This window comes from Sminthopsis crassicaudata, chromosome 5 (assembly GCF_048593235.1).
Source record: "Sminthopsis crassicaudata isolate SCR6 chromosome 5, ASM4859323v1, whole genome shotgun sequence".
Lineage (NCBI taxonomy): Eukaryota > Metazoa > Chordata > Mammalia > Dasyuromorphia > Dasyuridae > Sminthopsis > Sminthopsis crassicaudata.
The window spans coordinates 90149575-90175294 of NC_133621.1; the positions used below are offsets into that span (position 1 = coordinate 90149575).

Below are 25720 nucleotides of genomic sequence, written 5' to 3' on the forward strand. Positions count from 1 at the left end.
ACACTAAAAACATACAAGTTGCCTTTGTTTTCTCTCGCTTGTCACTGAGAAAAGTTTTCTGATAAATTCATTCACACTATGGTGTTAGGGACTCAAAGTGATATTCCTACAAGCGATTTTTGTGTTTTTAAAAGTAATGCTTAGTGCAAAGAGCTAACTGATGGTAGAATCTCAGGCAATGAGACTAGGGTGGCAGGGGGTCTGTCCTGGTACCAAGGCAGAGAGACCTAGCTCTTATTGGCTTCTCTTTGCTGAGTAGTTTAGCAGTTTCATTTCTCTAATATTCCCCCAAAATACCAAGCAAAGAGCCCAAAGTAGAAACTAAGAAAATAACATTTTTTTGGCAATTACCTGATTGAAATAGTTGCCACAATTAGGACTCCATTTGGCCAGAAGGCAGAGCTCCCAGAGCAGGGTTCTCCGTGCTGTAAGATCCCAGAAAGGGCAGTCCCACATAGCCTAAGGGGTGGTTACAGGATAGAGTCCCTGAGGCCTTTTTCAAGCAATTTACTCAGATAGACCTCACTGGGCAAACATGTGGACTCTCACATCCCCAGGAGAGACCTTAGAGGTCTCCCAGTACTCTGTAGTACAGTGTTCTGTGAATGTTTTGAAAGCATGGAATCCTTCACTTTAACTTAAAAGTCTTGAAAAAAAATCTTCAAAACTAATTATGAATGTCCATTCATGGTGCCAGAAACATAAGGTTGATCAAAAGAAAATTCTTATAAAGGCGTACCCTTCCTAACCCATAATCTGTTGCTGAAACTGGATTTATAGGAATCACATTCAACCCCAAAGGCTTCTTAACAACATGCCTGGCCCCCGGGAGCATCCGAATTGTGCTCATATGCAACCCCTATCCCACGCCCACTGGAATGGGCTCTCTCCTTATTGCTGGAGATGAATGCTCTGCCCCATAAGGAGAGGGCAGAGAGCCGAAAGTTTCCCCAGTCCACCTTCCTGATTCTTCAGGGCCAGCCCTCTTTGGGGGTCATCAAGCTCTGATTGCTTCTGAGAGAAAAAGGAAGAACCAACCCCACTTTGGATGATTGAAGGAAAGGACTCTAGGAAGACTTGAGAAGAGCTGGCAGTCTCCATCATGTCCCTATTCCAAGTTTATGACTCTAGTACCTTAGGGAACTTCTCCTTGGGTAAGATCAAGGATGCTCTTTCTTGGTTGAGCTGAATTATCGAACTCTCAATAGGAGAGCTACATTATTCTGTATTGTTTGACATATATCCTCCTATGTGTATATCTTCTCTGATTTCTGTTATCATTTGAATAAATGGGTTTCTTTGCTATTTGCTGTGAGTGCTCATTATGGAACTGGTATACATTTCATTTTGTTGAATTCAGCTCAATGCTCTAGTCTGTCCAGATCTTTTAGAATCCTGAGTCTGCCATATAGTACACAAGCTATCCTTCTTATCTTTGTTTCACCTGCAAATTTGATAAGCATTCCATTAATGTACTTATTCAAGTCATTAATAAAAATTATAAACAATACAGGAGAAGTACAGATCTCTGGGACATTCCACTGGAGACCTCCTGTCATGATGACATTTAATCATTATTATTATCCAACATAATTACCATTACTACGTTCCATCATAATTGTTCAGTTGTTTCAGTCAAGTCTGACTCTTTGTGACTCCTTTGTGGGTTTTCTTGTCAAAGAACTGGAGTGGTTTGTCATTCTCTACTGCATTTTTCAGGTAAAGAAATTGAGGCAAACTGAGTTCTTTCAGTTGAGCCATTCAACTAATTTAGAATCCATCTAATTGTGCTATTATCTTGTTCACATCTTGCCATCTGTTCTGTAAGAATAGTATGAGATAATTTATTAAATGCTTGGCTAAAATCAAGATAAATTCAATCTAGGACTTTTTTTTAGTCTATCAGTTTATTAAACTTGTCACAAAAAAAGGAAATAAGGTCATTCTGGTGTGGCACATTCTTAATGAAGCCACGTTGACTCTATAATCCATTCTTTTTCTAGGTATTCATTGAACATCTTTTTAATGATCCATTTTAGAATTTCCCTGAGGAAAAATTCAAATTCATTGACCAATGGTTTGCTGACTCTATTCTCTTCCTTTTAGAGAATTGGAAAAACATTTTACTTTCTTCAGTTTTGTATCTTTGTTCTCTATAATCTTCCAAATATTACTGTTAGTGGTTCAGCAATTCCACCTGCCAGTTGTACCGTACCCAAGGATATTGACCATTAAGGGCCAGATGACTTCAATTCATCATGGATAACTAGGTGCTCTCTTTCCTTGATTATCTTGGGTCTCAACTCCCTGTTAGCAATTGCCATTTCCATTGCAAAGATCATTTTCCTTGACAAAAAAAAAAAAAAAAAAAAAAAAATGGAAGCAAAATTGGAAGGGACCAGCTCTGCCTTCTTTCTATTGTCAGTTGTTATCTCATCCCCCTAAAGTAGCTGGATTATCCCTTCTTTGATCTCCCTCTTTTTTCTCAACATAAAGACTTTCCTAAAATCTAGACTAAGTCTCATCTCTTTTATTTCTATCATAAACTCTGTTTACTTCACTTCAAAGTTCCCATCATTTTCCTCTCAGCCACCACTTCTTCCCTATTAATAAGAATTTAAATTAAATTTCTCCTTGCTGGTTCTTCTGATTTTTCAAAAATGAAGTCATCATTAAGATATATTTTATATTATATATATTAGTATAGTTATATATTACATATATTTTAGATATATTAAGTCATATTAAGATAAATCAAGACATTATTAATTGCTCTGTTTTGGGCAAAGAGTACTCATATCATGCCTCTTTGTCCAGTTTTTAATCTTTTTTTCCCTGAAATTCTAATCTAGGGGGCAGCTAGGTGGTGCAGTGGATAGAGCACCAGCCCGGAATTCAGGAGGACCCGAGTTCAAATCTGGTCTCAGACACTTAATACTTCCTAGCTGTGTGACCCTGGGCAAGTCACTTAACCCCAGCCTCAGAAAAAAGAAAAAAAAAAAAAGAAAAAGAAAGTCTAATCTACTTTCTTTTTGCTTAGAAAGGGCAAATGAGAAAAAAATGCTTCCATGACCCTCTTCATTAATCTTCATCCAAACACTCCCCATCTGTGATTCAAGGATTCCTTCACATGGATATACCTGGATATATATATGGCTATATCAACAACCCTATCCTCCTTTCACCTATGTTGTTTCTTTTAGGATACGGTATACTCTTGTGGACTCATGTTATCATCATAGGGTTGCTTTCCTAAGACCCAATGATACCTATGAGTCAAATTTGCCTTTTTACATTAGGAACTCTAGTTCTTCTTGTTTATTGCCTAAATTTTGGTTATTTGAGAATAAATATTTGAGGTCAGGGATGTTACTATTCATTCTTTCTTGGATTTTATCTTCCATATCCTCAAAGAAATTCACTACAATTCAAAAGAAAATAGAAATAGCTTTCACCATGCCCACTGGAAAGAAATAGAAGAAAAATGCATAATATCCTGGAATGTAACATATTGAGTTAGTCCATCATTATATTTATATCTTGGAAGGATGCTGCAAATAGACATTGGAACTGAAAAGCAGGAGACTGGCTTTGATTATCTCTGAAAAATTTCACAGGGCTTTCAATGATCCCAAATTTCTCATTGTCACAAAAAAACACCAGTATTCTACTGGTGATACTATATAGCATCAGGGTACATCAAAATAAATATGGAGCACATGCTCTGGACTTACTCTTCCAATTTGCACTTGGCACTGGCAGGTTGGGTCAACAGATGGAAGCTTCTATGTCCACTTAGGGCTCTAATGGAAGCCCCAAGGAGCTGGAGGGTATTTTTCTAATGCTGTATAGCTCAGAAGTTCCTAGCAGTCTATCTTTTGACATCAATTAATCATTCAGTCTTTTAGAAAATGGTATTTCCTTAGGTGGCATAATAAAAATATTTGGTACAAAACATACTTACTCCATCCCCACTCCAAGTTTATGGCACATTTTTCTACTAGATATAGTGTTCAGGGGAAAGTGGGCTTAGACAGCAGGTATGACAAAGGGAGTTACTTACAGCTCCTAATTGCTGGATCTTCTTTTCTTCCTTCCTTTCATGGGGAACTCCTGAAATTCCCCTTAGGCATAGTGTGATTTTTCTGCAGGCTTTCTTGTGGCATCTTAAACCTGTCTTTTTTCATTATATCTAGTTTATCCAAGGTTTCTTATACTAAAACTGCCACTAGTGATTATTATCTTAGGTCCTGCTAGAATGCTGATAGAAATCCAAATTTCTAACCTTTCAAAGTTCACATGATAGTCCTCTGGTCAAATGGGGGGAGGAGAAGGCTGGGACCAGAGTTGGAGTGTTGTTTCTTCCCTCCAAATGATTCTTTCTTAGAGACTTGCCTAGAAAGGTTCCACCTTAAGCTTTAAGATGCTTCAGTTCCCAGAATCCAAATTGATTATCTATTTTATAGGCAGCCTATGTTTTCTCAAATACATTTCCTATAAAATATTCACTCTCATTCATCGAGTAACTTTTGAGAACATCTAAAGGACTTTTTCACATTCAATTTAAAATCTACCATTGATTGATTGGCTTAATTGAGGAGATTATTCATCTGGTAAGTCAAGACATAGCATCTTGTCACTTTAGATGGGATGAAATAAGGAGTTTTTGACTCAGTCAAACTCCCCTTCCCTGAAACTGAAAATTTTCAAGCAGCTCAAAGGACAATGAAAAGATGAATTATAAGGGGTATGAGTGATACAGTATAAGTAAATTGTGGTAAATTACGCATAATGACTTTATGGGAAAAGTTGTATTTCAAAGAGACCTGAGGTCCTTAGATAAGGGTAGTAAATCCAAATTGGGTCATTCCAGCCTTTTACTATCTTTATATTTCTCCCTGGATACCCTGCTAATATCTCAGATTCAACATGACTCCAACTGAACTCATCTTTACTCCCAAATCTAACCTTCCCCCTTCTTTATTTCTGTAGTCTGAAGTTATCCAAGATTAGGTTAGCAAAAGGGAAATCTTTCCCCATATTATCTCCATTTGTCATTTATTTCCTTTCAGGACCAACTTAATTTGAACCACTTTATTCAGGAAACTTTCCCTAAAGGAAATAGGCAGGGATGGGACAGTGGATTTGGTATCCAAAGACCTGGGTTCAAATGTCCCTATCTATTACATGTGTGACCTGATACAGAAGTTAACTTTTCTGAGCCTCAGTTTCTTCCTATATAAAATGAAAAAATTGAATTTAAAATCACTAAAATCCCTTCCAACTCCAAATCTATGGTCCTATGAGCCTTCCATTCCCCCTCCCCTCCGAGGTAACAGTGACTTTTCCCTCCTTAGATTTCTCACAATTGGATCTCTTCTTTACACTTATCTCACTGCTTTTTTTCATAGTTATTTCTGTACATGTTTTCTCACCTCCTAGCCCCATAATAAACTGCTTGAGGCAGGGTAGATGTATCTGGGCATCTCCAGTAATACATAATATCGTGCTTAGTCTCATACAGAGTGCTTTTAAATGTTCATTGAAAAGAATTTATTTAGCATTGTGATATATTTAAAAAAAGGATCATAGTCAATAAATAAATCTGAAACAGAGGAATTAACAAAGATAACAGGTTTATTCATTCAATTGTTTCTTTACTTATTTGCAAATGAGAAAACTGGGTCCAACGGAAACAAATCAAGGTCTCTCAGGTGATGAAAGTGTCAATGATGTTAACAACCAGGTCTTCTGACTTACCCTTCCATTGCTTTTCCTACTACTACACTTTGATGGATCTATGGTCTCATCCATAAGCATATTAATTCTTTCCACAGATTAAGAACACAGTCCACGCACGACTTTTCATCTTGTTTGACTTTTGTTCTTTTCTTCCTGTAAATCCTTCACATATAGTCTATCCAACAAGACTGGGGACTACTCAGAGGAAGGGGACACAGGGTATGGTTTTAGGATGAGAAGATCATGAGATGGAAGGATCTTCTAGAGCCAGAGAGTTACTGAGTAAGGACAGAGAAATAATCCAGGGAGTCAGGAGCTGAATCAGAGAAGAATGAAGGAGAAAAAGAAAGAAAAGAGAGTCACATTTTTAACGCAGAAGAGGGAACAGAGAAAACATCAGAAGGAAACACAGATAAGCAAGATAGCTTTGAAAATTAGGTATTACCCAAGTAATGGAAGAGAAAGTAGTCCAGGAAGAGAGGAGCTAAATAAGGAATGAAGGAGAAACAGAAAGAAAAGAAAGCCACTACAGTACTTTTTTAAATGCAGAGGGGAGAACAGAAAAAAAACCAGAAGGAAACACAGATAAGCAAGATAGCTTTGAAAATTGTGTTACATTTGTAAGTATAAAAGGAAAACCAAGCTATACATAATAGAAAGTTGCATTTTTATATAGTCCTTTGTTTCCTCCTCCTCTTCCTTGTTCTCCTCCCCTCTTCCTCATCCTTCTTCCCCTCCTCTTTTCCTCCTCTTCCTCTACATCCTCCTCTCCTCTTCCTCCTCCTGTTTTTCCTCTTCTTCCTCCTCCTTTTCCCTTCTCCTCCCCTTCCACCTCTTTCTTCTCCTTTCCTTTTTCTTTCTTCTCTTCCTTCTCTTCTTCTTCCTCCTCCTCCTCTCCTCTTTCTTCTTTTCCTTTCTTCCTCTTTCTTCTTTTTCCTCTTCCTCCTCCTATGCCTTGTCTTCTTACTCCTTTTCCTCTCCTCCTCCTTTTCTTCTTCTCCTCCCTCTTCCTCCTCCTCTCTTTCATCGTCTTCCTTCTTCTCTCCTTTTTCTATCTCTCCTCCTCCTCTCTTTCTTTCTCCTCTTTCTCCTCCTCCTCCTCCTCCCCTTCTATCCTCTAGGGGGCATCCATTACTCATTCTCAGCTTGCAGTCTCAATTCCTCAAATGACCTGTCCCCCCACCTCCCCTTACCCCCAGCCTCAAGTATTAACTAATAATTGTTTGCTTGTTTGTTTTTTAAGTGATCATTTGCATTCAAACAGAGATTATTAAAGGAACCCAAAGAAACAAAGCTTCGTAGAGAATCTCCAGTACCTAACCTGCCTGTGGGTTATGGGGGGTGGGAGTGGGAGGGGGAGGAACTGGACACTCCTGGAATCACTCTACCAAAGCAACTGCCTGTTAATAAGACCAACCCTGGGCAGGAAGAAGGGAATTTTGGACTGGGGAGGAGGAGAAAGAAAGGTGGTTTAAAAAATACTTTAGAGAAACCTAACTCTGTCTTTCATTTTAATAAGGAGAACTTTGATTCTGAATCCAAAGGGAAATACTATTCATGCCAAGCTAGGTCCTTGGCTGGTCATTTTTCATGTTCACTAAAAGTAAAACAAAACAAAACAAAAAAACAAACCCCAAAAAACAAGTCAGCTTCTGTTTTAAATTCTTGCTACTTTGCCTGGTCTTGTTCCTGTTAGGCAGAGAAAATCTATCAGCCTCGCTCTGCATAACCTAAAAAATGTGCTGCCTTTGTGAAGGCAGCTAACAAAAAAGTTGTACTAGAATCCCTGCTCAAAAGGGGCAAAACCAAAATTGGCAATGTCGCAAAGATAACATTCAAATTGCTTCATCTCTAAAAGAAGAATGATAATGATAGTTTCCTTCTCTAAAATCCTCTTCAGAAACCTCTCAGTGGCCTGGAGATTACCTTGTGTTCAACTCAGGGTCAGGATTGGAACAAAATGACACTTGTAGGCCATATAAATGCAAGAGGGTTGATCACTGAGAGCCCAGTTTTTATGATTATTCCTTTGTAGTGTGATTTGAGACCTTGTGCTACAGGTTCCCTTTCTTCCACACTTAAAAATATTTTTACTTTGAGATTCTTGACCTTTGGTTCTTCCAAAAGAATTTTGCCATTATTTTTAGTTCTTTAAAAGCAAATCTTTAATAGTTCTATTAGCATGGTACTATATAAGTAAATTAACTGAGGTAGTATTGTCATCTTTATCATATTGACATGGCCCCAAACCTGAACAATTAATATCTCTCCAAATAGTTAAATTTATCTTCATTTCTGACCAGAGTGTTTTAGAGTTGAATTTATATAATTCTCATATGGGTCTTGGTAAGTGGACTCCCAGTTCATAAAGGCAATGTGATCATTTTAAATGGAATTTTTCTTTCTACTTCTATTATATTTCGTTGTTAATATTTGAATCATAGAACTAGAGCTGGAGGCAACTTCAGAGACTACCAGGTTCAACCCTTTCATTTTTTTTTTTTTTGTCTGAGACAATTGGAATTAAGTGATTTGCTCAGAGTCACACAGCTAGGAAGTGTTAAGTGTCTGAGATCACATTTGAACTCAGATCCTCCTGACTTCAGGGCTGGTGCTCTATCCACTGCATCGCCTAGCTGCTCCTCAACCATTTCATTTTACAGATGAGGAAATTGAGCACTAGGAAATTTAAGTAATGTATCCAGAGTCATACAGATAGTAAATGTTTGCAAGGTGTATTTTGCATCCTTTTGTTTTCCTGAAGTTAGTGATTGTTTCAATTATTCTTAGCTTAATTTTAGAGTTCTCTAAGTAAACCACCCATATCATCTGTAAAAATAATTTTATTTTCTCTTTGCCTATGCTAATTCTATCATTTCTTTTCTTTGTCTTATTGCTACAGTGCAAGGGACAGTATCAAATAATAGTAGTTTGAGTATCTTTCCTTTCCCTTGATCTTACTGGAAAGAGCTCTAGCTCCATTACACATAAGGCTAACTCTTGGTTTTAGCTATAAAATACTATTTTAAGGAAGAGTCCATTTATTTCTATGCTCCTTAATGGTTTTGACTTGTGGCTGTTGTTATTGTTGTTTTACGTTTAAGGGGCATTGCATTTTATTTAAAAAAAATTTTTTTTCTACATTTCAAAAAAATAGATTTTTATGGCTTTCATTATTAATTTAGTTGGTTATATATATAGATTTCTTGATTTTGAACTATCTTTGAATTCCTCCTATAAATCCAACCTTGGTCATGACATATAATCTATTATGTATGTTATTGTAGCTTTTTTGCCAAAACTGTTTAATTCTTTAAACTGTATTCTATTAATTCAGAAAGGCTTTCTACTGCTAAGTAATTTATTCTTCATCCAATTATTCCTTGAAATAGAGATCTTATTTCAATTCTAATTATTTTTAAATCTCTTCCTTCCTTCCTTCCTTCCTTCCTTCCTTCCTTCCTTCCTTCCTTCCTTCCTTCCTTCCTTCCTTCCTTCCTTCCTTTCTCTCTCTCTCTCTCTCTCTCTCTCTCTCTCTCTCTCTCTCTCTCTCTCTCTCTCTCTCTCTCTCTCTCTCTCTCTCTCTCTCTCTCTCTCTCTCTCTCTGTTCTAGATCTTTCTATCTTGCCCAAGCTGAAAAAAAGACCCGATCCCACTTTTGATTTGCATAGATGCTTTGACATAGTTTCTGACCTGAGTAAGTTTATCCCTTTTTATGCACTCTGGTGTCCCCCTGTTTCCAGAGGCTCAACATATTTGGCCCAGACTTAATGTAGACGCCTGATCAGCTTCAGTCTGTCTGTAGCCTAGAACTTATAAAGTCAAGGGATCTCCACCTCAGCCTCCCCAGTAGAAGAGATTACAGGTAAATGTCACCACTCTTGACTCCCTTTTCATTTCTTCTAGCTATTCATTAGTCCTTGTGGCCAAATCATGTTTTTTTCCTTAATGGAATTTCTAATGTTTGTGTGAAATCACTCTTTTCCTTTTAATCCATAATATTTCTTCATTACAATTAGAGTTTTCTTTCATTTATTTATCTTTTCTGGCTTCTCTTTCAGTATTCACAGGCTTTAGGTCCATTTAGCACGACTTGTAGGATTTCCCTCATGTGTGAATTATCCCTCACCATATTTGGGACATCTTCTTGTTCAGTTCTTAACTGAGTAAAAGAGTTTACTTTTGTTACTGTTTTTGTCTTTTGCTAGATTGTATCAGCTTTGTCTCACTTCAGTCTGATTCATTTGCACATCATGGAATCACCTCCCTGATGTCATGGTTCTCTGAGAACGAAAGATAACCATTAGATTGAGTATAGGAGATTTAGGTCCCTCTAGAACCTTCATGTTATCATCTGAATTAAATATATGAGATGAGGGACGGGGGCCAGTCAGCCTCTTTTCACTCCTGGGAATCTGGTAAGTGGGCTGCAGCATCAGCAGGAGGTAGTCTGGTCAGCCCAGTCCTGAACAGCTCCGACACCTCTTGAATGGTGGAGAAGAAAGGGAGGGAGGGGAGAAAGAGAAATAAACTTATATTATATTTAATAAAAATTAATTCAACAGCTTGAAATATATACTTGACAAGGATGCAGTTGGGTCAGTGAACCCAGTTCCACTTTCCCCCTTACTCTCCTCCCAACTTGTGTGTGTGTTTTGTTTGAGTTCATCCTTGCAGCACAGGACTTGGAATACAGCTTTTCCATTTAGCATTCAGTTGCTATCCCGGAGCTCTGACTGTTGTCTTCAGTAATGAAAGGGAAGAGTGAGCTCTGCCACACTCCCTAGAAACCAGAAGCTTGTTATTGCCATTCCACCCAGTTGTCTCTACCCTGGCCCTTTACTGCAATTTTCTGATGACCAAGAGGTGTGTGCCATGTCTTCTCTTTGATGGCAGAATCTCTCCTTTGCTGCCTTCCATTTCTCAATCCCAAGCAGACAGCCAAGGCTGTTACTGTGCAAACTCAGGGAGGGCTGAAGTGGAGAAGAGTTATTCATAAAGGCAAATGTGCCTTTCCTCATCCATGTTCCTCTGTCTTATTTGGGGTTTTCTTTTCCCTTTTAAGGCAGTCCTTGATGTTAATTTTAACCAGGGTCATTCATTCAACAGTCATTTAATGAGAGCTTACTATGGACAGGCAGTTTTCCATTCATTTAGTTTTTCCATCTGGATTTTCCTCTTTTGAGGAATCATGGATCTCATTAAGGAGGCTCTGTAAATGCTCAGGGGCTTGATGCAATCAGCATAATATATACTGCAAACAGGATGCTGTGCCATTGGAAGGTCAGGCCATTGAGTTGATCCATCAGGTCATATATCTGAGACTGGCACTGCTCTTGGGAAATGAATTGGGACCAAAATGGAACAGGAGAAAGAAAGCAGACTGGATTGAATGTCAGAAATTGTGCAGTGTTTTAATGCTCCCAAGCTGCTCCCTAGCACAAAATAAAAGAAGGCATCTGTTAAATGCTACAATTTCCCTAGTGATGCTTTATAATTAGTTGCAACTCTTGGAATGCCAGTCTTCAAAGTCTCCAAGTTATGAGTAGCACAAAGGCCTAGCAGAAGATGGCTCCAAGATATTTGTAATGATGAGTGATGTGCAAGAATAGGTAGGGAGTAAGTATGACATTTTGGTTGCAAAAAGAGATGGGCTGGTGATATAGTAAGAATGAGAGATTACCAAAAAAAAATGATTGACATGCTAGACAAGTAGCCATATAATGTTTAAAAAAAAATACCCTGAAACTTGAAGGAGATTTCTATTATATTAAGTAGAGGCTCTATGGTCTCTGTGGAAAGGAGATGGCACAAAACCACACATCCATTGAAGCATTGGAGTACTGTGGGCAAAGCACAGGGAGAGATACAAAGATAATTAGGACCTGGAACTCCTTTTCATTAGTTTCCAACCAATGGCACCTAGATACCCATGTGATTGAGGGAGAAGAAACCATTCACTTCCCTTCATTTAATAAGTCTTTGTAAAACACCTACTATGTAGAAGGATATAAACTTTTCTTTCAGGCATTTGCCATTGCCTAGGAGGACATGAGCTATAGAAAGAATTGATGTGAAAGAGAGGGAAAAGGTGGGAATAGAAGCATAGAGTTACAGTGAAAAGAGCCTGGATTTGGACTCAGAGGACCAGGTTTAAATTCTCCCACTCTTACAATCTCAGTGATCTCTAGCAACTTACTTAATGTCTTTTAAGTTCAGATTTCTTATCTGTAAAGTGGAGAGGCTGAATTAATGATTTCTGAAGGCCCTTCTCTGCTTTAGTTCTATGTCCTGAGTGCCAAAGGGGGGATACACCCCCTTTGTGGATACATGGCTTCTTCTGGCCAGAGCCTCTTTCCTTTTAGGGCAGCTCTGAAGGCAGCCTCCCTTTTTCCTGCAGCCTAGATGCAGGCTCCCAGAATAGACCTGAGAGCTGATGGAAAAAGGCCTTCCTGGAGGTCATTTGGTCCTCTATCCCTATTCTAGGAATGATTGATGGGATGGGGGGGGGTAGGACCTGGAAAGGTCGCACAGCTATTCCCATGGTGGATCTCCTAACTCCTGGCTTTTCTGCTACTGACACGGACGTTGGTAAAATCAGGGTCAATGGGGCGGCCCTGGGCCCTCCCCTGCCAAAGACGTGCCCAGATGGCAGGAAAGCACTCATCGTCACTAATAGGTCGCGGCCCAGGCCAAGCAAATCTTTTGTTCCTCTGTGGGCGCTCAATCAAACCCTGGCATCAGCAGGGCCCTGGCAGGGGCAGGCTGCCGACAAAGCACTAGCTCTAAAGCCCCGAGGGCCGGGTCATTGTCCCGGGGCCCCAGGCCCTAAGACGGTGCCTCCCGCCCCTCTATATATTGGGGCGTCCAACTCCCGGCGTGGCACACGTCACAGCGGACTCTCGGGGTGCCTCTGGGGCTCTAAGCAGCTGTGGGAGGAACATGTCGCAGTATTCGGGGAAAGTGAGTACAGACTGGGAAACAGGCTGAGGTCTGGTGGGTGAGAGGAGGCGTGGAGGCTGGGGGAGGCCGGCCAGCCTTCACTGGGGCTGAAGCCCACACAGTAGCCAGAGGCTGAGGACTCAGTCACAGGCACTCGGCTGCTTCTTCTCTAGTCTGCTCTGATTGCAAACTGTCTGCAGCCAGCTCTCATTAAATGGCTGTTGAACGAATGACCCATGGTTAAAATTAACATCAAGGACTGCCTTATAGGGGAAAAGAGAACCCAAATAAGAGCGATGGACGTGGAATTTGCCTTTATGAACAACTCTTCTTGGCTTCAGCCCTCCCTGAGTCTGCACAGTAACAGCCTTGGCTGTCTGCTTGGGACTGAGAAATAGGTTTGTGTGGGTGTGTCTCAGGAAAAGTTGTACGTCCATCCAGTTTTTTAGATGCTCTAGGGAAGTTCTCTTTCTTAAAAAAGAAAATCCTGGGGCAGCTAGAGGGTGCAGTGGACAGAGCACCAGCCCTGAAGTCAGGAGGACCTGAGTTCAAATGTGACCTCAGACACTTAACACTTCCCAGCTGTGTGACTCTGGGCAAGTCACTTAACCCCACCCTCAGGGAAAAAAAAAAAAAAAATCCTGTGGTGAAATCTTTCGAATAGTAAAGAATCCTTCTGTAAAGGGAACAGTCCTTCAGTCTCCTTCCCTATCTGTGACATTGGACAAACGATGAGGGGGCTGGGCCACATGGCCTCTGAAGCCCAGCTTTGGTTCTAGGATTCTGTTTGGTCAATTCTGCTTAATGGACAGATTTACTTCGAGGGTATATAATCGTTATTTAATGAAAGTTTGCATGTTTGACTTTGTCAAATATGTTTCCTTATTGCACCAATCTTTGTATGTTCAGAGTTTCATGTCTGTTGTATACAGCAGGAGTTTAATAGGTGACTGACTTACTGGGTTGCACAGTGAGGGGTTGGACTAGGAGCAAGATCACTTTGAACTCTAGATGCATGACTTGCACTCATTTCTCTACTTTATGTTTTCCTTTTTCCAACTTCTACTCTCTATTTCCTTCCTATTCCCCTTTCCTTTCTAAATCATTGATCACTGTGCTGGCAGCCTCAGCACACATAGACAAAACAAATCACAGCTGGAAATTTTTTCTTAGTATGAATGGTGGGGTACTTAGTGTGTTCAGGTTTGAAAGGGTTTGGATGCCCTTAAAAAAATCCAACCATGTACAGAATTCAAAAAAATAACAAGCTCATCAAAGACAGTGTGAGCCTTACAGAAGAAGCCCTTATTGACTCTATACTTTTTAGTGCAACGAATCAGTGGATCAGATCCATTTAAAATGAGCTTCTCTATGAATTACCATAATTCTTTGTCAGAAACTTATGAATTTTCATTAACTGTGAAGATAGATCAGACAGATTCTATGATTTCAAGATATCCCTCTATGTATCTCTCTATTAGGGAGGACAGAGTAGAATCTCAGAATGACAATAGCCTATTTAAATGTCTATTTAATAGTCTGTCTAATAATATTATAATAATATTAAATAATAATATTTAATAGTCTGTCTAATAATCTGTTACTATTTACAAGGCATATTCCTCATAACCATTAGAATGTAAGTTCCTTGAGGGCAGGCACTATATCAGTTTTGTGTTTTTTAGATTCAACTCAACAAATATACAAAGACCTAAGTAGTCTGTTACATACAGGATATTGTGCTAGCTACTAAGCATACAAAGATAAAAAAGGTCCTTTTCTTCAAGAAACAACATTCTATTGGGGGCATATAAAGTGCACAAAAATAAATTAGTATAATAAATAATATAATAATACAATACATAATAATACTATTATTATAATGCAATAAAAATAGCAATAATAATACAAAACAATTTGTACATAGTTATATGTTTAACAAGTCAATTCAAGCCAACAAGCATTTATTAAGTGCTTACTATGAGCCAGGCTTAGTATTGGGGATTATAAGAAAGGTAAAAACACATTTATGTTCTTAAGAAGCTGGCATTCTAACAGAGGAGAATACATGCAAACAATTATATGCATGCAAGTCATAGAAAAGGTGATTCCAGAAAGGAGATACTAGGGGTGGAATGAGGGGAATGATGGGTAGAACTGGGAAAGACTTCTTTCCTGTACAAGGTGGAACTTTTGTTGAAGGAGGTCAGGGAAGTCCAGAGGCAGAGATGGGAGGGAGAATATTCCCGGCCTTGGAGATCACCAGTGAAAATGCGCAGTTGTGACATGGAGTATCTTGTTCAGGGAACAGCAAAGAGACAAGTGTCACTAGATTGAACTGTCCCTTAGGGGAGAGCAAATGTAAGATTAGAAGGGTAGAAAGGAGCCAGGTCACGAAGAGCTTTGGGAACCAAAAAGAGAATTTTATTTTTAATCTCAGAGGTAGGGGGATGACCAATCCTGAAGATCACTGGTGGCTCAATGGAGGCTAGACTGGAATAGGGAAGCTTGAGGCAGGGAAAACACTCAGAGAGAAGTCAGGAGGGTTTGTACTATGGTGGTGACAGTGCCAGAGAAGAGAGGCCATAAAGGATAGACTGTGAAGGTAGAATCAAAAGGGTTTCTCAGTTGATTTTCCTAAAGCACAGAGCTGACCATAGTGCCGTTCCAGTGGCTCTGTTGGACATTCAGAGCTCATCTGGTCCCTTCTAACCTTTCCAAGCTTCTTACAATTTGCTCACTCATCTAACTGGACTCTGCCATGTCCTCAAACCCACTGACCCTGGTTTTCTGGCTATTCCTTGTTTTTTGTCCTCTGTTTTCGAAGAGAATCACGAATTAGGAGATGACGTGCAAGTGAATAGGATTTCAGTGAGGGAGGACTGGGCAAGGTCCCCTGCCTCATTGGGCTACCTCTCTGGGTCCAATGGCCAGATGTAGATCAGGATGACTGGAGAGGGTCCTGGATGCAGGGGGAGACCTGGGCCTTTTTAAGCTAAGGCCTTCAACAGGTCCCAGCTTGTTAATCTCCCAACTCAGAGTTCTTCCCACTCCTGTTTTACAACTGAACAGACTGAGATGTGAAGTGATGTCACACAGTAAGTAGCTCAGACTGGGCTCCCCAAGCTCCAAACCCAGCGCTGCTTCCCGGCAGCCTCCAAGGGCGGCCCCTAAGTGAGAGGGGGTGCACAGACACCCCCCCCCAGCCAGCCTCACTTATCTCCCCACTTTTGAACACAAAAAACTTTAAAGTTATTTTAGATTGTACTTCTCTTAATAATAATTGTTTATATATGTGTATATATATTATATAAATATAACATATATAAATATATAATAATAAAATTAAATAATATATACACTGTGTGTATTTATTATATATGTAATACATAATATACATATACACATACATATATCTTGGCATTTTATATTCTTTATAAAACTTTTTGTTCATATCCTTTGATCACTGTTCTACTAGGGAGAAAATTCTTTGCTTCTGTTCCCTAAACTGGCCCATTTCCCATCAAACCCTTAGATAATTTTCTATGAGGGCAAGTACTTCACGGGTCGGAAGCTGGAGGTCTGCGGGGACTGTGACAACTTCCAAGACCGAGGCTTCATGAACAGGGTCAACTCCATCCGAGTTGAGAGCGGGGCCTGGATCTGCTTTGACCACCCAGACTTCCGAGGGCAGCAGTTCGTCCTGGAACGCGGCGAGTACCCCGACTTCTACCGCTGGAACGGCCACAACGACCACATGGGCTCCTGCCGGCCGGTGGGAATGGTGAGTGCCCGCCTCGGCCTGGGCCCGCGGCTTTCTGAGCAGGAGCTGCCCAGTATGATTTCCTAATCCGTGGTAGAGGATGACAAGGTTTTCTAGGCTGATCCTGTTGGATCAGGGCAGTCCAGCCGTGACCCTTGTGTCCTTGGATTTGCCCAGCTGAGTGACCCGAAGGCCCTGACACAGATCTAGGGGTCAGGCCCTGGAAGCACCTTCCGACGCAGGAGCAAAGTTGGGTCTGAAGCTGCTGCAAGGCCAGCTGCACTCTGGCCACTCAAATGGTTAACAGTGATTTCCCAGCATCGCAGCAAGGCCATGGCTGTTGGAGAAAGGAATTAAAATTGTTGGCACCGAAGTCAGCATAATGCTATTTATATGAAAAATATACTAGGTATTTTGTGAATGCTGTTTTCACAAAAAATATCCATGGGGCCAGCTTGCATCACAGATTCATGTGCAGCCCAAGACCAGAGCTTCCCAAAGGAGTTTATTCTAGCTAACACCAAAGGACCCTTAGGGTCAGGGTATTGGAACAATGTTCTCTCTTTTTCCTCTGGATATGTACGTTATCTTACAAAGATATGTATTTCCTGCTCCAGAGGAATGGTGATGCAAATCCCAGCAATGGCTTCAACAAAAAAAAGACCTTTATTGTCTACTTTATATTTTTGGTTTCAGGTTTGACAAAAGTTTTCTATCCTTTTTTTAAAGTTAAAAAATCTTGGGCCCACTATAATGGATGGCATGTGGCCTTCTTGAGAAAGTGGGAAGGGACATATGTGAGTTACTAACAACAATAATAATTCACATTTTACTTTGTCCTGATTTTATGCAAAATACTTGGCTCACAAAAGCCTGGTGAGGTCAGTATTATGATAACGATGATGGTACGGGTGATGATGATGATACAAAAAAAAAAAAAAAGAACATTTTTATATTCAAAGTGGAACAGAAAAAGAAGATTATGTGATACATAGCCCATTTTTCTAGCTAAGTCCCAGAAACTTAGGTAAATTGTGACAGTTATAGATGGCAAGAATCACCCTCTTGACTTGGTATGTGTGTGTATACAACACATAATATAATGACAGATTCCTTGATTAGGAGTTCAGAGGCCTGGGTTCTAGTCCTGTTTCTGGTCCTTAGTTGCTGTATAATAATAATGATGATAATGACTGTGTTAAATAAGCCCTTTATCCTTATGATCTCCTTTGTCACTCATATAGCCTTGGGGAGTAGAGGCTAATATTATCCCCATTTTACAGATGAGGAAGCTGAGGCAAACAGCAATTAAGTGTGTAGTCTTTGACAACTCCCTGAATTTTTCTTGCCTTCAGTTTCTCCATTTCTAAAACTAGGGATAATTTTCTGGAGGCACCAGTGGATATTATAAGCAACAAAGAGAAAAAAAAAAAAAAAAAAAAATATATATATATATATATATATATATATATATATATATATATATATATATATATATATATATATATGAAAGCCTTTTGAAAAAGCAAAATGACCAGCACAAGTCATTATTAATTTCAGTGCCTTTGACCTTTTTAAAGTGCCTTTTGGCCTCCTGAAGGCTACTAACACACTTGGTTTATTGGCAGCAGTATGTGGTGGACAGGTTCCCACTCTAATCCGTGCTCTGTCACGGACAAGGTCCCTGTGTGATCCTGTCATCTGCCTCTCCTGGCCCTTGTTTCTCCCATCTATGAAATGAGGGCACTCATTGAAGATGACACTGGGCCATCCTTAAGGTCCCTTATAGTCCCAAGATTCCACATACTTATTGCCTCTTTTTCTGGGTTGGAGAGGGAGGCACAAAATCAAAAACAGACCCAATAACTCAGCTATTTCCTTCTTCTCCTCGTCGCCCCCACAAATCCTTCTGACCTTGGAGCATGGGGAACACTACCGCCTGGAGATCTTTGAGGGTTGCAACTTCACGGGCCAGTGCCTGGAGTTCACAGAAGACTGCCCCTTCCTTCAGAGCCAGGGCTGGACCAAGAACTGCGTCAATGCCGTCAAGGTGTACGGAGATGGAGCGTGAGTAAACTAGAGGCTGTAAGTGGGCTTTGAAGGCCAACTGTGGCTTTAGAGCTACTGCTGCATTTGGGGGCAAAGGAGGAAGGATTCCCAGGCTGGGGAAAGAGCTTGTCCCATCCACAGGAAGAGTGAGTGTGGCTTGAGGGGTATTCCTGGGAATTATTTCCCTGTTAACCTTCCTGGTACAATGCTTAAAATTTCACTATTAGAAGGTTATTCCATTGGGGCAGCTAGGTGGCACAGTGGATAGAGCACCAGCCCTGAAGTTAGGAGGACCTGAGTTCAAATTTGACCTCAGACACTTAACATTACCTAGCTGTGTGACCCTGGGCAAGTCACTTCACCCCAATTGCAGGCTAAGAGGTAGTGTAGCTGCCTGGAGGAGGAAGGGATTAGCAAATAGATGGCACAGTGGATAGAGAACTAGACTCCTCATCTGAAAGAGTTGAGTTTAAATCTTGCCTCAGATACTTATCTCTATAATCCTGAAAAAGTCACTTAACTCATCAAGTCAAGGGAATTTCCAAGATCATCACAAAAATTGGTGATGATCTCTCCCCCCTAGCACCTGGGTAAAATACTTTCTCTGGACCTGCTTTAAAGCCCAAGAATAAGAGAAAGATGGAAGTGAGTTTTGAGGGTGAATGTGGAGAGATGATTTAAAAAATAGTATTATGGGATAATAATAGAGCTCACAGGGACCCGCCCCCTTCATTTTACAGATAGGAAAATCACACTGGAGTTTCCCGGAATCACTAATTAAGGGAGAACTAGGACGAGAATTTAGATCTAGAAATTTTCAATTCAGCATTCTATTGGAGAAAGAGAGAGATGGTTCTGGACCAGGAATTCTGAATTCTAGATTGGCCATTCAACATTCAAATATTGAGTTTGATTTTTAATATCTAACCTGGTTCCCTGAAAGCAAGATATACCCAGAATCACAGTTTGTATGTCAGAGCTAAAAGAACCCTAGAAATCATTAAGTCCAACCATTCATTTTTCCAATGTAGAAATTGAGAGTAAATGATTTGTACAAAGTCATATACTTGCTAAACAGCCAGGATTTGAACTCAGGTTTTCTGACTTCCCTTGTAACAATCTTTCCTTATAAATTTTAGAAAAACATTTGAAATATATATAGATATAGATATAGATATAGATATAGATATAGATATAGATATAGATATAGATATAGATATATCTATATCTATATCTATATCTATATCTATATCTATATATATCATGTTATCCTTATAGACAAAATTGAAAAATGTCCATAGGGAGCCATCCAGAAGGCCAGATACAATCTGCGGTCTGTTTTTGTATGGTACATGAATTAATAATAGTTTTTACATTTTAAAATACAAAATTTAATTTAATTTTAAAATGACAGAGCCATTCTTGGCTCTGAAGTGTACCAAAAAACAGGCAGTGTCTTATGCAACACCTCCATATTACAGTGTAATGAAGGAGATATGGTTGGTTAAATCAACAGACCCAAAGAATGTTTATTAGCCAATAGATTGGTTCATAGTAGGGCAGCTAGGTAGTAGAGCTGATAGAGTGTTGGGCCTGCAGTCAGAAAGAGCTCAGTTCAAATTCAACCTCAGACAAATTCCTGTTTGCCTCAATTTTCTCATCTGTAAAATGGGGATGATAATAGTACCTGCCTTCCAGGGTGTTCGGAAAAATCAAATGAGATAATAATTACAAAACATTTAATAGTGCATTATATAAATTATATATAAATATACACATATATAATATAAAATGTGTATAAATGTAAGTCACATTATATAAATATTAGCTATTATTACTAGCTAATGTTAGAATCACTATGAAGGGATGTTTTGTGTTTGGCCCTATTCTAATTCTTTTATATTAATCAATATTGTGAATGAAGATGTAGATAACATGTTTATTGAATTTGTTGATAATATAAAGTTTGGGGGCAGCTAGGTGGAGCAGTGGATAGAGCACCAGCCCTGAAATCAGAAGGACCAGAGTTCAAATCTGGTCTCAGACACTTAATACTTCCTAGCTGGGTGACCCTGGGCAAGTCACTTAACCCCAGCCTGGGGGGGGGGGGGAAGATAATATAAAGTTTGAATGGATTACTTAATTAATTACTTAATGACAGCATCTCAATCCAAAAAAGACCTGAATTCATTGTGATAATGTTCTAAAATCTAATATAAGGAAAATCAACATGAACAAGTGTAAAGTACCACACTTAGGTGCAAAAAAACCAACTTCAAAAGTAAGGTGAAAGTGTAGTTTCTAAGAAAAAATGAAGTATTTTAGTGGCTTAGAATTTCCGTGGTCAGCAATGTGATGTAGCTGCTAAAAAAAGCTTGATGTTAACAGAATGAGAGTATTCAGAACAAGAGATGTAATAATCCCACTGCACTCGGCATGGGTCAGACCATAAGGAGTATTGTGTTCAGATTTTCGTAGGAGGAATGGTAGCAGGAATCAGGAATATTTAATTGGGAGAATAGGACTTTTAGGAGGGCTGGGACATGATAACCGTTTGGTTATCACAGACTTGGTCTGTGTAGTCCCAGTGGGACAAATTTGGGCTCCATATGAGAATGAATATTCTATCGGTGAAGGGTTATTTGGAAAAAGAATGAGTCATCTTGTTAGGTAATGAGGTTCCCATCACTAGAAATGTTCAAGCAGAAACAGGACACTCATTTGTTCTGGATGAAATAGAAAGTGATGGCTGGACAAGGTGATTTCTTAGGTCTCTTTCTGAAAGAGCTCCGTCCTAAGCAATTTCCAATCCCCCTTTCCAATCTTTCCAATCCTCCCATCAAAGCTGGGAATGACATGTCCAGCATCAGAACTTCCTCTTGCTCCTGATTAAATGTCCTCAAGACTAGTTGTGAGGGAGTCCATTTATTTCTTGACACAAAATCTAACATCACCACCCCCAAAGAAATTGAACCCATTGTTCAAGTCAGCAGAATTTTGAAGGGAATTTAATTGCAAGAGGGCTGAGGTAGGAGCAAAGGAAAGTCTCCTTTGCACTTGGCCTTGTGTCCAGCTGACTTTATGTCTCATGTCCTGAATTCAGTGAGACTGTTCTCCCATCTCTTTTTCTGCCTTCCTCCCCCCTCTCCCTTTGCATTCTTTTCTCTCCTCTGCCTCTATTTCTTGGTCTTTCTGAAGCTCTTTCTCTTTCTCTGCCTCTGATTCTGGCTCTCTCCTCTCTCTTCCTCCCATGGGGTAGCCCATACCCGGAGCTGATGGAACCTAACTCTTCAGGACTGGATTGTTTAATTTGCTGGGGATAGTCATTAATCATCTCAACAGCTTCTTTTAAAAAGCTATCTCTATCACCTGGCCCTCTGCAGAAAGCAACTTGACATTCCTTAGTTGACTGAGTGAGCCACCAAGAAATGAGGAACAAATAAATAGATTGAAATTTATTCAAATAAAAAAAGAAAAGCTCTCAAAACCTGACACAGAAGGAGAAAGGGTCAGTCTGGAAAGAGCTGTCCCACAGGGTAAGCTCAGGAAGGGGGTGGGGGGCTCGTGGATGCCAAGGATTTTTTTTCCCTCTGGAGCAACAGCAATGAATTCCAGGAATGACATCCCAGAAGGCTGGACTCCTGGGAGAGCTCAGGATGGGAAATGCTCTGCTCTGGCTAACACTTTCCTAACCGTTCTTTCCCTAAACTCTCTCCTGAGATAGAGCACTGGAGGACTTTGTCTGTGCCGGTGGGTAACCAAAAGCTAAACTAAAAAATGGTCCTAACAGAACATATCCATAAGAACTTCCCCTCCTGGGATGAAGTTCTGGTGAGGTTGGTCCAATGGCTGTCTCCGGGAGGGGTAGTGGTATCCCAGCCCAAAACTCAGCTTCAGTGATCTCTTCACCGTCAGTGTCTTTCTTTAGTAAGGCTGGTTTTCCTTTCCTTAAGCCCCCTTTATCTTTTCCCAATCCTGTCTCTCTCCATCCTCATTCTCTTTTCTCCCGCTTCTCCCACTTTTCTTTCACCTCCCTCTGTAAGTCATGGTGCTACTTGTAGTTTGGGGGGGTGGAAAGGAGAGGGGAAGAGGAGGGAAATGTGGGTTCTTTGGGTTCCAGCCCTGTTCTCAATGCACTGCATTATGGGTCTATGGAAACCTTGAGCACCATGTTCTATCTCAGGGCATTGCTTTGGACATTCCCACACTTAAGTCCCATTGGTTCATTGCGGGGGAGAAGGACATTAAAGTGAAGCTTTTGGGGGTCGCCCAAAGCCTGAGGTCGTGGGTGGACTTAGGGCTTATGGAAATGAGATGATTGCTCTGGCTTAGGGCCTGGGAATGCAGCCAACTCAGTGTGAGCTCTCCCCACACTGGAGCCCTCTGGCTAGTCCTTGCTCCATTCCTCCCCCTCTCCCCCTCCCTCTCTCTCCTCTCTCATTCTCTCTCCTCTCTCTGTCTCTGTCTCTCTGTCTCTCTGTCTCCCTCTGGTTCTCTCTGTATTTCTGTCTCTGTTTCCGTGTCTCTCTGTGTCTCTGTCCTTCTAAATCTCTGTCTTTATGGCTCTCTGTATGTCTTTCTCTATGTCTGTTTCTCTGAATCTGTGTCCGTCTCTGTGTGTCTCTCCGTCTCTGTCTCTATTTCTCTATCTCTTTCTCCCCCTTTCCAATTTTCTCCCCTCCTCTTCCTCCTCTTTCTTTTCTCCTCTGTCCCCTCTCCCCCTCCTCCTTCCCTCCTCACATCTCTCAGATAAGTCTGAGTTGAGGACGTCAGTAAAGCACAAAGTGGTGAAACAATCTCCACTGCAGTTTGCGATCCCCACGGGCCAATATTCTTTTCTTCTCGTCCCCGTAGGCTGGAGGATGAATTAATTAGCTGTGTAACTTGGGCAAGTCATTTTCCATTTGCTCCCATAACAACGAAAAGGTTGGGCTAGATTGTCTCTAAGGTTATTTCAAGTATAAGAGCCAAGAGCCAAAGGCAAAGTGTGGGAGTTATTGGGCAGGGTCGGTGGCATGTATGAGCGTGAGACATAGGAAAGAGGCTGAAGCTAGAGAATCACACGAGGTGAGAACTGGGAAGAACCTTGGAAATCGCCCATTCCTATTCACCCCCTCGAAGGCACATTTGAGAGGAGAGAACACCTGAGGCCCTGAGGGGGTCAGTAATGGTCCCAGGAAGTGGGTGATGGATTCTGGAAAGCCGTGAGGTAGTCAAGGTCATAATTTATGGCTTCCAACCCAGTCTCTTCTGGCCCCACGCCAAGGTGCCCAAGATCTCCAGGGTCACTCTGATGGGGGCTCAGGGCTGCGGTGCAACATAGATGGCTCACTATATACCTCAGTCTTTCTCTTATTTTCTCCCTCCGTCAAAACTTACTGTGTTCCCTCTCCTCAAGGCACAGCCTTCTGCACTGGGGTATAATGTCCTAATCAGAGAGCAAGATCCCTTCCCTGCTTTCTAGCTAATGTTCTCACAGAAAACCAAGGATCATTTCAGGCAAGGAGAATAGAAATGGCCCTCCAGGCGTGGCCGGCTCCCCCCCCCCCATGGGATCTGCTTGGATGGACAGACCTCGGCAGGAGTCTCTGTCTTAGGCGCTGTCTCAGTCCTGATCTGGGTCCTGCTGGTCTGGGCAGAACCACCAAAGGGACAAAAGAAAAACCTGATTCCCAGCTGGCGCTGCCTCCTTGTCTGTGACCTGGCTCCCCCGGCTCAGGCTAGATTGTGCAGGGGCACAATTGGCCCTCGCCGGGCTAAGTTCTCAGGTCTCCCACCCCTGTCTCCTTTGTCCTAGGTGGGTGCTTTATGAAGAACCAAACTACCGGGGCCACATGTACGTGGTGGAGAGGGGAGACTACCGAAGCTTCAATGACTGGCAGGCTCACAGCGCCAACGTTCAGTCCCTGCGGAAAGTTGTCAACTTCTTCTAAGCTGGCCCGATGCTTCTGCCGCCATCTTGGAGGGACGGACCTCCGAAGGGTCACCCGAGGGCTGCCCTGGTCTCCCCAAACCAACGCTCCCAGGAGACAGTGGGGAATAAAGGCTGACACGCTGATCGGGGTTTCCGAGTGTTTTTCTCTCCCTTTCCCTGTAGGGAAGATGTAACTTGGCTTATAGGCTGTCCTGTCTTGGGTCTTAGAGGCTCCTCTCTTCCCATTTCTCAACCATTGTTCTCCCCTTCCCCTAAGTGGCCGACCTCAGGCATCTCTCCTGGGAAGTCGCCTTCCAAGAAATTTCCGTTTCTCCTGTATCCTTAACTCCACCTGTGTTACTGAGGGTTGCCCCTTGGAGGAGAACGGGCTCCCTCCTTAGTCCCCAGTCCTCCAGAGAGGAGACCGACGCGCAGCTGGAGTCACTGATGTAGATGCGGGTCTAGGAATCAATAGGTGAACAAGCATTTATTAATTGCCTTCTGTGGGCCAACTAGTGAGGGAACAAAAACAGTGAGTAATTCTTACCCTCAAGGAACTTGCCTTCTAATGGGGAGAACATACAGAAGCATATACAAGAATATAAACAGAATAAACACAGACACATCTGAAGCTATTACAGACAAGGCACTATATACCCAAGGTTAAAGAGAAAAAGCACCAGAAGTTGGGGGATCTGCTTCATACTGAAAGAAAGAGCAGGAAAGATCCCTCTCAGTTCTTAGGAGGGCCCTAGAGGTCATCCAGTTAGATCTAGACCGAAGCAGAAAGCAAAGAGAATCGAATATAGACTCTGAGTTCAAATCCCTGTTCTACTTTTCAGCCTTTTTATGAGCCAGTCATCAAGTCCCTCTGAACCTCAGTATTCACATCTGTAAAACAAAAGGGTCATGGGCCCCTTTGGCAGTCTGGAGATGGATGAGTTATGTTTTTACCTACATGTGTAAGAAGGATTCCTCTGATCCCACAGCCTGGTATGTTTTCTTTACCCCTGGTGCCTATAAATGGAGTTTCAGGGGTGTTTGGTCTCTAGTCCTTGGCTTATGTTCTAACATTCCTGTTCTATGTAGTTACCTTTCAGATGAGTTTTTATATAGGAATATTTGTTTCAGAAGAATAACAAGAACCAACACAGACGATCCCCTACCTGGGGCAAGTTGTGTTCCTCACTTGTACCACTTCCCTCTCTGGGAAGGAGATGGAGATTAGGGGTGCAGTTTAACTCTGTTCTCATATAGCATAGTCCCCCCAAGTTCCAGGTCTGGTACTTAGCACTCCTGAGGCGGCAAAC

At 41.2% G+C, this 25720-nt stretch overlaps 1 protein-coding gene across 1 annotated transcript; it reads left to right on the forward strand.

Annotated features, from left to right (window-relative positions):
• Window positions 1-12523: 12523 nt before the first annotated feature.
• CRYGN (crystallin gamma N) lies at window positions 12524-24554 on the forward strand. The gene is made up of 4 exons (XM_074272186.1): window positions 12524-12705; window positions 16220-16468; window positions 18369-18514; window positions 24294-24554. Exons 1-4 carry the CDS (start codon window positions 12685-12687, stop codon window positions 24427-24429), a joined length of 552 nt encoding a protein of 183 aa, XP_074128287.1. The 5' UTR covers window positions 12524-12684; the 3' UTR covers window positions 24430-24554.
• Window positions 24555-25720: the final 1166 nt, after the last annotated feature.